Below are 12,551 nucleotides of genomic sequence, written 5' to 3' on the forward strand. Positions count from 1 at the left end.
GGTGAGCTGCTGACTTAGCTGCTCCCCGCGCTTTGCTCCAGTGAGCACCTGAGCAACTCAGAGCGCTCAGGTGATGCCCAGTGAGCGAGCCTGCTGATTATGGAACACTCAGGAGCGTGCTCAGCTGTACTCAGTGAGCAAAAAGCGGCAAGGTCTGAGCACTATAACGGAAAGAGAAAGCCCAGAAGTGGCAGAGGAAATCAAGGCGCGACACTAATTGCCTAGATCGTACATCGCACATCGTACTCCGCACAGATCTTGGAAATCTCCGCTTTGTCTTACGATCGAGATGTCCTCGCGAATCAGCCTTATGTGCCAAGAACAAGGGCTCCCCTATCGGAGACCATCCGCTGATCCCTAGTCGAGGGGTAACCCACTCCAGTCTCAGCTCTTCAGGCAGCCAATTTCAATCCATATCGAGACGAATCCTTTGCACAGGGACTTGCGCTGATACCAATTTCATCTCTGCCAATTGCCAATTCACCATGGTTGCCGAGTACCTCACTATCCGCAACAACACCTCCACTCCACTTGTCCTGAAGCGCATTGAGCGCTTCCAGGCACCGGAGAAATATGCGTTCTATGCCTTCAGTACAATGGCCAGAAACGTCACCCAGGTCTTGACCAACCAAACCCGCAGCCTCGAGGTCTCCCCAATCGAACAGGACAGCCGTCCCTTCGAGGAAAAGAATGTTGACATTAAACTGGAGCCATTCGCACTGAAGAAGACCGAGCTACGCGCCTTTGTCAACTCCGAAAAGGAGCGCATGCGTCTACTCTTCGAAGTCGAAGGCCACAAATACCAAATCCAAGTCCCAGTACCAACAAAAGAGTCCGCAGAAATGAAAGCGCTAAGCGAGAACCCCAAACACCGCTTTACCGGCGTCTCCGTGGCCCCAGAATCCTTATTGGCAATATTCTCGTCCGCAAACCTGAACGCCTGGATGCGCGAGCTCCGCGACGACATCCTCGTCTCTGCGCTCTCAATCCCAGGCACGCACAACTCGCCCACATGCTACATCGCGCCGCCCTCGGTGCGCTGCCAGGCCGTGAGCCCGAAAGAGCAACTCGAGAACGGCGTGCGATTCTTCGACATCCGCGTGCAGCCGCAGTACCCGGATGACGCGGCGCGCGACGAGCTGATCCTCGTACACAGCGTGTTCCCCGTCTCGCTGACGGGAAACAAGTACTTCCGCGACCTGATGCGTGAAGTCGACGGGTTCCTCGAGCGCAACCCGTCCGAGACGCTGATCGTCTCCGTTAAGCGGGAGGGAACCGGTAACGCGACTGACGAGCATCTGTCGCGCATCCTGCACGACCACTACGCCAAGGCGGGGAGTCGGTGGTGGGTTGGGCCTAAGATCCCGACGCTGGGCGAGGCGCGTGGTAAGGTTATTCTTATGCGTCGGTTTGAATTGCAGCAGAAGCTGAAGGACGCGCATGGTGGGCATGGTTGGGGTATTGATGCTGCTGAGTGGGAGGACAATACTCCCAACGCTAAGTGTCCCAGTGGCCAGCTCTGCATCCAGGATTTCTATGAGGTGCTGGAGAGTATGAATATCGAGCATAAGATCAAGTTCGTCGCAGAGCAGATTGATCGGGCTAGCTGCTGTCGCTATCCGTTTGGCGTTCAGCCTGATATGCATGCGACAAAGGCTTTCCCCTTCTATGTTAATTTCTTGAGTGCCAGTAACTTCTGGAAGACGAATACATGGCCCGAGAAGATTGCTGCCAAGGTCAACCCGGCTACCGTGCATTATATCTGTCGCCGAGGTAAAGAGCATGATGCCGACTGCTCGACGGGTATTCTTGTTACGGACTGGGTTGGCTTGAATGGAGATTGGGATCTTGTGCGCTGCGTTGTGGGCATGAATGCCAAACTGCGTTTGAGACAGGATTAGATGGTAAACATCGTTTACATACATCAGGAGGTTAGGAGGAAATTTGTCTTTTAGGCGCGGTATGCAGGGAATGCAATGATTCATGGGTTAAACAGAGAATATGATGCACCAAAGTTGATTTCTTACAAGTATACATTGATCCTGAAGTAGGAAGCGGGGGTCTTGACGAAACGCAGAATATCATCTATTATACAGGAAAATGAATCTGAATGACCATGACCAGATTAGGACGATTCGCTCTTGTCGCCCTCCGGTCCCTTCTGCTCTTCTTCCAACACACTCCGGCGGCTCTCCAAGGTAAAGTAGATGCTCTTGCCGGCTCCCTCCAAAGTAGTTGCAACGCTGGAGCCCATGCTCTGCAAGGCCATGACAAGCTGGGAGCGGAGACCGTCCATGCCACCCTCGATGCTGCCGACCCACTTGGTCTGATCGATATCAAACACCTGGTTGTCCACACGGGCAGCCAGCAAATTAATCTTGCTGAGACCGTTCTGAACGATGGGCTCGTGGTATTCCGGGTTCGCCTTGCGGGTAGGGGCCTTGAAGCCGGATTCCTTGGGGGCGAGGATTGACAGCGCCGCCTTCATGTGTTCAGGCGAGACGCTAGGAATGGAAAGGATAGCAACAGGGCCGACGAGCAGAGGAGAAAGCTCGTGCATGCCCTTCATGTTTTTCACCGCCTCGTAGGCAGTGCGAGACAAGTCGTGTGTCAAGGCCGGGTCATCCTTTGAGCCGGAGAGCGCAGGGATCTCGGCAGAGGTTTGTGTCACCGGGTCAACTGCACTTGGGGGGTTTCCTGCACCCAGAGAAGCCTCGCTGGGTCGGAAGTACTCGACAATTCGCAGAGCCGCCTCAAAGATGCTGGTCTGGATGGTCTGGATCTTAATGTAAGGAGCGAGGGCAGGCGCTGTCCGGCCCTCGGCGGCAATCTTCTCATCCACTTTTTGCAGGGCAAGGGTTAGTTCTCGTCGGATGGCGGCCCATTCCATGGACTTGAGGTTGTTGTGTTGGAACAGCACGATGAGAGGAGATGTGCGGAGAAGGGAGGTGTACGACCGTAGGAGCTGCGACCGGCGGTATTCGGGATTGCGGTGCGACGGTGGCTGAGTAGGAGGGAATCTTGATACGGGAGCTGGTGAGCGTGTCATCTGCTCAATTGACGCAGCTGGCGTGAATGCTGGGGCCGCAGCACTGGATACGCTCCTGATAATTCGGAGTTCATATTGGCATCGAGGGATTTGTTGAAGCGACGAGATTCTTAACCGAGGCGGCATTGTGATTGTTTTAGGTGGTGAATTTACCAATGCCCAGAAAATTCAAGAAGTTGATATACACAGGTCAAGATAGGTCGAGACAAGCCCCGGGAAATGATATTTTTAGGGCCCCAAAAGGGTAAAGCGCTCCGGAGGCGGTGAATTATATTGCCGCCTATATCGGGCTCTCATTGAGTCACTTGTTATGATCTTGCAGGTATCTTTTTAAGCTTGTGGAACCTCATTGGGATTGCTAGGCCACTGTAAACATACAGTCGCTTACAAATATTTCAAGTATGCCGACATCTACATCCCCTCCTTCTCAGCGGCCGGAGTCCATTTCGATCGCCCCGCTCCTCCAGCGACTCGCCTACCCCGCCGCTGCCGGTATTCGAGTCAGCGCACAAGATCTCCCAGCTGTGAGTGCAGAGGAGATTGCTTCTGCCTTTGCACTAATCTTCGAGGACCGGCTATCTCAAATTCAAACCGCTGCCCTCCTCACATTGCTCCACTCAACCGGCAAGGATAGACAGGCAGATGTGATTGCGAAATGTTCTCAATGCATGCGCGAGGCTGCTTGCCAAGTTGAGAAAGGTCCGCTTACGAAGATTATAAAGTCTCGTAATCTGAAAGCAGGAAATTATGAGGGTGGATTGGTATGCGCATATGCACACCCCGTCCATTTTGTCATTGAGGTATATTGACAGGCCGCGATGTATAGTGTGATATTGTTGGAACTGGAGGAGATTCTCATTCGACCTTTAACATTTCCACGACCTCCTCAATAGTTGCATCTCCTCTTCTCATGACAGCTAAACATGGCAACCGCGCTCAAACATCGACCTCCGGGGCCGCCGATGTCCTCAACGCCATCCAGCCATTGGCACCCAAGATTGCAGCCATCACCGCTGACAATCTGGCCCAGGTCTACGAGAAAACCAACTACTCGTTCTTGTTCGCTCCAAATTTCCACCCGGGCATGATGCATTCCAACCCTGTCCGCAGGGCTCTCGGTCTTCGAACGATTTTCAACCTGATGGGCCCTTTGGCAAACCCCGTTGACTGGGCACTGGAAGCACGCGTAGTTGGTGTGGCATACCAGAGCCTTGGCCCGGTATTTGCCGAGGCCTTCAAACAAAGTGGAGCGAAGAAAGCCATGATTGTTTGCGGTGCAGAGGACATGGACGAAATCAGCTGTGCTGGAAAGACAAACTGCTGGAGGCTCTCCGAGTACCCGAACCCTGCATACAAAGCATCAGAAGACGATGCAGATGACTCGAGTGATGATGATACCGACAATCCCCGTACACTCGTCAAGATCGACACCTTCCAGCTTCAGCCATCGGACTTTGGCCTCTCTACTCATCCCCTCAGTGATGTGGGCGGAGGTAAACTGCCCAAGCAAAACGCGGAAAAGCTGATGAGCATACTTCGGAATGAGCTTCCACGGGATGACCCCATCTTGGAGTTTGTTCTCATGAATGTTGCTGGTCTGCTTGTCACCTCGGGAATTTGCGAGGCCGATACCAGCAACATGGGACCTGGCGATGATGGTCAGGTCATCACCGAGCGTGGCCCTGCCGGTGGCCGCTGGAAAGAAGGCGTGCGTCGCGCACGTTGGGCAATCGAGAGCGGGCAGTCTCTGAAGCATTTGGAGCAATTCATTGAAGTAACTAACCAGCTCTGAAGTAGGATTTTGTGAAACTTAGGTAGTTGTAGGTTTGGATTTAGTATGCCTTTTCGGGTCTAAGAAGCTTTTGGATTTGGGGTATGCAATTGTTTCACCTGTTCTGATAGGTGAACTGAATGTACCTAGATATGTGGATATTTCGGGTCTATGAGTAAATGTCATTTATTCTTTGAAAGCAGATATGATTGTTTTTCTTGAAAAAAAAAGAGCTTAAGCCTGTCCTCCATACACTAGAGGACATGGCCAGAATATAGTATCTGTTTTGTACACTGGGACCATAGAAAAAACCAGTTTGTGTCATTCAACACCAAAGCGCCATTGTATGCATAATTCGTCAAAAGATAAAGATGTCAAAACCAGAGGATCTCAGGTCGATTCCGCCTGGGCCATCGCAACCTCCGAACGTCTGATTCCTGTCTTAATAGACAAAACGTCTACCGAGCCTGAAACTGGACCATACTATTGAGAGAAAGAAAAAAGAAGTCAGCCTGGGCCTCGCGCATATCGCATGATAATTCCCAGGAAAGAGAATCTTACCGCTTGGTCCGCTCTTTGTACAGCACACGGTGACCGCAGTCCTTGCAGCGGATCTGGTCGCCGCGCTTGAGAGGAACACGGGCAGAGCACTCGCCGCACAGGTAGGTAACTGAGGGGCTGTCGATGGCCATGGCACTACCAAAACCTCCGGCTTGGGTGTCGAAGTTGTTCTGGGTGCCCATCGCGGGGACCTGGTAAGTTTCGCGAGACATCGTTTGAGGTTGAGAGTGGTGTAGTAGTAAAGTGATTATTTTGCGCGCGAGTTGATCGTGTCCAGTGGAAAGATAAGAGTTGTGAGGTGGAAACGAGCTGCTTCTGAGCTGAGATACTCGGGATTCTTTTTCTTTCTAGAGCGCGGGATTTTAAGTGCTTAGTCATGCATTTCGTAGATTAGTCATCGCGTCCAGATCTCCAGCATTTGGGAGTATAAAAGTCCTCTGATTCTTTTAGAAAGTAGGTTTGGAATTCTATGCTCTCATAACTTCATTAATTAATAGCATTGATCGTATTTGAAGGTATTTAGACCTTACTCCTATACATTTATCGTGTTATAAGCCTAGAGCAATTCAGCCCGCCATGTATCATCGACCCTGACTTCAAAATTATGGTATATCCCCCAGAAACATGCAAGAAAAATCAGATCCCCGCGCTATGCAAAAGAAGTAAAGAAGAGGCTGCTAAGAGAACCACCACCAAGTTGGATCTTGCAGCAGCAAAATGGAGCAGAGAAGAGTTACCAACCACCACCGATCTTCCCTGCAAGCTCCACAACCCGACTCGTATCATTAGCAGGTGTTTGATCCTTGCCAACATCACTTTCTACCTTGCGATATGTAGTATAGACGAGCTTGAAGATGGGAATATTCATGTATTCTGACCAGGACCGCAAGCCTTCGTGAATTTTAGCCTCCTTGTCAGCCAACGAGAACAGCTGAGACTGAGTCTCCAGCTCAGTCTCAGACTCAGATTCCATGGAATAATAAGCCTCGTCGACGCGAGCAAGCCACGCGCGCTGCTCATGTGGTGATGGTTTCATAGATACGTCTAGTGCCTCTCCTTGGGAAATACCAAGGGTTTCTCTGGCGTCCTCGACTCGGATCTGGCCACCGCCATTCGTGCACCCACCAGGACAAGCCATGACCTCCACGTAAGCGTAGTCTGATCCAGAGCTGCTTGTGGACACGGCGTTACGAGATATAGGCTGGCGCCGACCTGCGGCGGGTCTAGCGACAGGTCTGGCGGCAGGCTTTGCGCCGGGAAGCCTCGACATACGGGCGGGCTTGAGTTTCCGGACAAGGTTTTGGATATTTCGGAAACCGTAATAGCGAGCTGCTTTCAAAATTGTTTGGCCCTCTTGAGAGATGAGCACGTACTCGACGACATCGACATTGCGTCCGCGGTTGATCACAAGTTCGCTGCCTAAATTGCGAGCTTGGAAAGTCATGAGAACCTGATGTAGGTAGCCTCCAGAGGTACCTGCAGCAAGAGTTGGTTCCGCCCGAGAGCGCTTGAGGGAAAGGAGAGAACCGAGGGTTTTTTCAGGGAAGGGCGGTGTGAAAGACAAAGGCAGAGGTTGCAAAGGCAGGTTTGACAGTGAGAACCCTCGAGACGAAGCTAGGGATAGAAGCTCACGTGCAGTGATAACACAGTCTACGTCGCGAACCGGCTGTGTCTCAGAGCCCGTGGAATCTCCCTGTCGCCACGACACATCTGTGAGTTCTTCTCGACTGGCTTCTAGTTTCTTGTCAAAGCAGGGCATGACTGCTAAATGCCAAATCCGCGAAGGATGGACCCCGAGGGACTTGCTCAAAACGGTTTTGAGGAATGTCCCCGATAGAGCCTGCGGGGACTTGAGTCGAGAAAGGTGTGGAAGGATAAATGGGTGAGTCTTTTCAGCGTAGCAAATCCACCCAGGGCATGCTGAGGATAAAATAGGTCGTTTGGGGAGAGAGTCACCCGACTGGCCCGCGGTTGAGTCCTCTGAGTTGAGGGAGTCCGAAACCTCGTCTGCAGTGAGCACTAACACAGCCTCTCGCATGGCATTGGTGTCGACAACCCATGTAAATCCATTGCCGTATTTACCCCCACCCCGCAAGCCCTGCGGGCCACTAAGTAATTGGTTGATCATATTCCCCGCTTCTTTCTCCGAAATCCTATAAGTTGTGGCTATACTAGCCCTGACTTGCGGGCTGACACTGGCCACGAAGATCTTGCCCTCTCCAGAGTCCTCGGTATTATTGACTATCACCCCATGATGCTCATGCTTCAAGGGAATCTCCGGATGCGCGTCAAGTGTATTGAGGACCTCTGCGTGAGACTGGAGTGATATCAACACTGCTTCGGCAGATGTAACACAGCCAGAGCAAGCGAGACAGTCTGTCAAAGAAATCTGTGCGGGGGTAGATCCTCGGACTGGACTTTGTCTTCCGTTGTTACTTCATAGGCGTCCTATAATTAGAGAATTAGTAAAAGAAACTCAACTACCACGCAGTTCCAATGAGATAAATGAGCGGACATACTTCTTGATTCTTTGTATCCTTTGGTGGAAGGGTTTCAACTGGTTTGATACACGCGACCCCGGGCGAAATGAAATCATTCAGATCGTCTGCTGACAGGATCGCGCTCATTGTGGCGGAGTACGCTTTGGGCGGCCGTGAATGAACAGAAAGAAATGGCTGAAATTAGCCAATTTGATTGCAAGGAATAATGAGAATCAATAAAGACATCGAAACCTTGGAGGATCAAAATAGTTCTTCAAGAGGGCGAATAGTTAAGCCAACGGCGTTGCATGCTTTGTCATGGTGGCGAGATCGGAGATAATCTCACCGCCTTATGCGGGCTGCACTTTCCTTGATTGGTCAGATTGGAACTATGCACGTGACCTGCTTGATTTTTCTTTCAACTTCGACTTTCTGTGAGAGTTGCGACTCTTTGTGTTCTCATATCCTTTCAGTTGATACTATGTATATAGGTAACTTTACTGGCTTACATGTAGTCACTGAATAAGTAAATACAGGCCATAAAGGGCTCCTGGAATCCTCTTCTTCATCAAATTATCAACTTCCCTACTGTTTTTCTATCATTAGGCCATGCGAGGGCCTGTCCAGTCCGATACCTCCAGATCGACACAGTCCAAACGATCAATAGGTACCCTGTACGCCAATCAATCACCCACAAGCAAAAGCAACTGCAGCAGTAGCGGCCTCACTAGAGCGATGAGTGACGTTGGTGTTGATGTTGACACTGGCGACCTTAACACGCCGCCCGTCACTATAGTCGACTTTTCAGATTTTCTGGCAAGTCAGCCTGGTGTACTTGAAGAGCAACATACGGTCGACACGTCTCCCCTGGCTGGGAAACGGCCTCCTAGTACTCATGGAAACAAGGGAAGTGGAGTGGATAAGGTTTCGCGCGAGGAAATGTGGCAGGTCATTACAACAACAACGAAAGCTGCGATAGAAATTCTGCACAAAACAGAATTGGAGGGAACTAAGTTTGCTTATATGGCGAACATATTTAACGCTCCTGCCCTAGGCCTTAAGGCCCCTAACCTCAGGGAGTATCCAAACCTAACCACTGTGGTTAGGGTCGAGGCGGGAGACACATATGACCAAGCCCTCAAGATACACAATGCTGGCAGCACCATCGATCTTATGCCAGTATGTGTTCTTAGCTTTGCCAATGGTGAAATGCCCGGTGGGGGCTGGCTCAACGGTGCTCGAGCCCAGGAGGAACAGCTCTGCTACCGAAGCACACTCGTTTACACTCTCCACCCTCGGTTCTACCCAATGCTAGATCATGAGTGCATCTATTCACCCAATGTGATCATTTTCCGAAATAGCGCGGATACCGGGTATAGCTTCATGTCGGCGGATGACAAGCTACACATGAACCCAACTGTCAGTGTTGTCAGCATGGCAGCGCGGAGCAGACCTCAATTGACCGCCGACCAATCCACGTACAAGGACGTGGCACAGCGATATCTTATGAAAGCGAAGATGCAATTGATTCTACGCACGGCAGCACACAACAATCACCGCCGCTTGGTTCTCGGCGCCCTTGGTTGTGGCGCGTTTCGTCATCCCCCTCAGGAGGTGGCCGACTGCTGGAAAGAAGTTCTCATGGATGGAGAATTCAGTGGATGGTTTGAGTTGATTCATTTTGCAATTAGAGACTCAAACGCTGAGAATAATCTTGCAATTTTTGCAGAGACATTGGATGGTTTGAACATGGGATAGGTTTAATTCCATTTATCTGTGTTCGCCTCTTCCACTTGGGAGAAGTTTGGGGTCTTCTTAGACAGGCGCAAATTAAACAAGAATCTTCTAGTCAAGTTGTGTGTTGAAGAAGTGGTATTGACAGTACGGAGTAAAGCGAGAGTAAATTTAAAATACTGCCTGGCAATATTAATCAATGGGAGGGCCATGCCCCGTTTCACGATCTACTTATAGATCGCTAGTACTCGATTTCATACACCTCACTTAGATGTACGTGTAGATCGTCTCCTGCCAGCAACGGCGGGCTTTACCTTCTCCTCTTCAAAGTACTCACTCTTTACAGTGGGGTTCTTTTGTTTTGGGGCTCCTCGCTTCTTTGTCTGTGTTGTTTCTTCCGCTTCGGACTCGCTTTCTTTCTTTAGAGCCACACGCTTCCGTTTCGAATTAGCCGGTGTGGATTTTGCAACTTCTTCATCAATATCTTTGCCGACAGAGCCAGTCTTCTTCTGGACAGCTGGAACGACAGCACTTGTTCGTCCTCCAACGGTAAGGAACGTGATTTTATCCCCATTCGGTAGGGCGGCGGGCTGGTTCTTCTTTCCCTTTCCCCAGCGGTGTTTGAAAAGCCAGTGCTCGGGAAACTTCTCTGAATCTGCCAGTACACCAATAGATGTAGAGCAGACATAATGAATGGCAGAGTGCAGCGCCTTGATCTGATCATCATTCAAAGTGTTGCTGTATTGCTCTGGGTGTATCTTGGCATGATAGAGAATCTCGTCGCTGAAAATAATTAGCTTATTTCATGGTTTTTGTTTACCTGGAAGACCTACCCCATCCAATTTCCGATTCCACTGATATTCGCCTGGTCGAGCAGAAAAGCCTTGATCGGCACTTTCTTCTTCCCCAGCTTCTCTGTCAACCATGCTTCATTCACGGTGTCTTTATCGGCAACCGGATCAGGCCCATTTTCCTTGAGCGGCGTATGATTGCGGATCTCATCAGCGGGACAATCCACCAGTCTAATGCGACTAAGCCTGCGGGCATCCACAAATGCTGCCTCTGTTTTCGGCTCGTCGCTTGTCTCCAGCAAGAACTTCCAATATTTAGGAGGCCATTCCTGATCTGCCGGCTTGTCGGTTCGATAGTAGTATGTGTCGGCATCCTTGATCTTCAACCAACCAGACATCCCAAAGTGCATCACAGCGTGTGATGGTGAAGACATTGTGAGCCAGAAATATTTTCCTTGTTGGCCTGCTCCCACAATCCTTTTCCCTTGCATTGCAGTTTGAAATTCGGAGGCACTAGTGCCAACTTTGCCAAATACAATATCATCATGTTGGGCTTGGACTTTAGACAGTGTTTTTCCAACCAGATGCTCACGAATGAAATGCACAATGCGGTAGATCTCTGCTAGTTCAGGCATGTTGGTATGATGTTTCAGCTTCAGTAGTAAAAGCATGCAATAAATGAATTCAAAGGCAAATACAAGTGCTTTTTTCCCGAAAGACGATCTGGCATAAGCAGACGCGATGCTCCTAAACGCGGGTCGCGCTGTCACGTGCATATAATTGAACAGGCTAGTCCTAAAACGGACTGGTGCTTAAGGCTTGATTACGGCATGACGACGGTGGTTGACGGAGACCTTGCTCGGGCTGTTCATGAATGTTACCAACAACTAGTATCAGTTCGTTACTCTGCTCATTGCAGTCCATACTAGGTCTCAGTGAAATATACTCAACATCACAAGTATCAACGATACGCTTATAACGCCATTGGACGACCTACCTTCATCAAATAAGCCTACTCACATCCTCACTACAAACTGGAGTGGTTTTGGACCAAGCCGAATCGAGAAGCTGGCGAGCAAACTGGTGGGAGCATGTCGCAACCCTCATCTACAGCTCCTCCGGCGCTGACGCCTCGGTTCTGTTTTGACGAGAGACTACTCAGAGGTTCGTTTGAAATAGGACATCTAGATACCGGCTTATATTGACTTTTCTATTTTTTCTTTCTGTTCAGATTTTCTCCGACTTTCAAGATCTACGATCGATGACTCGATTACACAGAACTTGAACGCGTTGATTACACCAGCCCAGAGAGGATTTGACCCAGCATCAACAGCGGTGCGACAACCCGAGTCTGGCTCTCGGATCAACTCCGCAGCGTGTCAGAACTTCAAAGATAATGTGTTATTCCCGTCATGGCAAACGAGATCAGACGTTCTCACTTATTGCGCTGGTGTGGCTACGAGTCCGGATCCCGACGATCCCGACTTGATTCTTCGGCAGACAGAATCCGCCCGAGACCGGGAACGAGAAGTTGATGAGCGTCTGGACCCCTACTCCGCTCGTTTCTTTCCACGTGAACCACGGACTGAGTCATTGGCCAATTTAATTCGCAATGAGCGCACGGTCGAAGAGATCGTTCGGGCCCGAACGTGGGGGATGGTGTCAGAAAAATGCAATGGATCTTCTTCTACTTGGGAAGAAGCTCTCAATTCCTGGCGCCATTCCCATCAGAAATGACTCCTTCAGCAGGAGCGTGCCGCAGTACACTAGGATCGCTATATAACTCAACTCTTCTTTAGACTCGGGAAGGCCTCATCCCAAATTGTACAGATTTGCACAGATCCGACATGATCGTATCCGTTTATTTGCATCTTCGCTTTGCTTGCAATAGAATATATTACTTTCAGAAACTGAGGAATCCTTTCTAGTTCAAACTTTTTGTGCTCTTAAGCCAGTGAAAATTTGCACTACAGTACATAACAAACCACGTGCGCATCACGAGATGTGCATTTTGCCCCCTATTGACTTCAGGTATATATGGTCAATGGATTTACGTATTCAACCTGGTTTACAACCAAAATTTTACTTGAGAAGAAGTCGGCTGCTCGCTATCTTATCGGCCCATTAGCTCTGCCAAGATCGGACTCGGAGAGGTCGTCCCCCGC

General features: G+C 50.1%; 8 protein-coding genes across 8 annotated transcripts; 4 read left to right on the forward strand and 4 right to left on the reverse strand.

Annotated features, from left to right (window-relative positions):
* Positions 1–485: 485 nt before the first annotated feature.
* Positions 486–1,901, forward strand: N7518_009992 (phosphatidylinositol-specific phospholipase C; the record flags this gene model as incomplete). Its single annotated transcript, XM_057190918.1, has 1 exon — positions 486–1,901. One exon carries the CDS (start codon positions 486–488, stop codon positions 1,899–1,901), a length of 1,416 nt encoding a protein of 471 aa, XP_057037054.1.
* Positions 1,902–2,125: 224 nt separating this feature from the next.
* On the reverse strand, positions 2,126–3,175 carry N7518_009993 (mitochondrial 54S ribosomal protein uL10m; the record flags this gene model as incomplete). The annotated part of the gene is made up of 1 exon (XM_057190919.1): positions 2,126–3,175. One exon carries the CDS (start codon positions 3,173–3,175, stop codon positions 2,126–2,128), a length of 1,050 nt encoding a protein of 349 aa, XP_057037055.1.
* A 275-nt stretch (positions 3,176–3,450) lies between these two features.
* N7518_009994 (anthranilate phosphoribosyltransferase) lies at positions 3,451–4,841 on the forward strand (the record flags this gene model as incomplete). Its single annotated transcript, XM_057190920.1, has 2 exons — positions 3,451–3,810; positions 3,876–4,841. The coding sequence occupies 2 exons, from the start codon at positions 3,451–3,453 to the stop codon at positions 4,839–4,841; spliced, it is 1,326 nt and encodes a 441-aa protein (XP_057037056.1).
* A 437-nt stretch (positions 4,842–5,278) lies between these two features.
* N7518_009995 (Rpo12/RPC10 RNA polymerase subunit family protein) lies at positions 5,279–5,593 on the reverse strand (the record flags this gene model as incomplete). The annotated part of the gene is made up of 2 exons (XM_057190921.1): positions 5,279–5,303; positions 5,382–5,593. The coding sequence occupies 2 exons, from the start codon at positions 5,591–5,593 to the stop codon at positions 5,279–5,281; spliced, it is 237 nt and encodes a 78-aa protein (XP_057037057.1).
* A 521-nt stretch (positions 5,594–6,114) lies between these two features.
* Positions 6,115–8,008, reverse strand: nar1 (iron-sulfur cluster assembly protein NAR1; the record flags this gene model as incomplete). The annotated part of the gene is made up of 3 exons (XM_057190922.1): positions 6,115–7,770; positions 7,800–7,829; positions 7,901–8,008. The coding sequence occupies 3 exons, from the start codon at positions 8,006–8,008 to the stop codon at positions 6,115–6,117; spliced, it is 1,794 nt and encodes a 597-aa protein (XP_057037058.1).
* A 462-nt stretch (positions 8,009–8,470) lies between these two features.
* On the forward strand, positions 8,471–9,619 carry N7518_009997 (uncharacterized protein; the record flags this gene model as incomplete). Its single annotated transcript, XM_057190923.1, has 1 exon — positions 8,471–9,619. One exon carries the CDS (start codon positions 8,471–8,473, stop codon positions 9,617–9,619), a length of 1,149 nt encoding a protein of 382 aa, XP_057037059.1.
* Positions 9,620–9,858: 239 nt separating this feature from the next.
* N7518_009998 (putative formamidopyrimidine-DNA glycosylase) lies at positions 9,859–11,021 on the reverse strand (the record flags this gene model as incomplete). Its single annotated transcript, XM_057190924.1, has 2 exons — positions 9,859–10,378; positions 10,429–11,021. 2 exons carry the CDS (start codon positions 11,019–11,021, stop codon positions 9,859–9,861), a joined length of 1,113 nt encoding a protein of 370 aa, XP_057037060.1.
* Positions 11,022–11,477: 456 nt separating this feature from the next.
* On the forward strand, positions 11,478–12,123 carry N7518_009999 (MIX23 family protein; the record flags this gene model as incomplete). Its single annotated transcript, XM_057190925.1, has 2 exons — positions 11,478–11,550; positions 11,618–12,123. The coding sequence occupies 2 exons, from the start codon at positions 11,478–11,480 to the stop codon at positions 12,121–12,123; spliced, it is 579 nt and encodes a 192-aa protein (XP_057037061.1).
* Positions 12,124–12,551: the final 428 nt, after the last annotated feature.

The sequence above is a fragment of the Penicillium psychrosexuale genome (assembly GCF_028828465.1).
Source record: "Penicillium psychrosexuale strain IBT 29551 chromosome Unknown utg000006l, whole genome shotgun sequence".
In the NCBI taxonomy this organism is placed as follows: domain Eukaryota; kingdom Fungi; phylum Ascomycota; class Eurotiomycetes; order Eurotiales; family Aspergillaceae; genus Penicillium; species Penicillium psychrosexuale.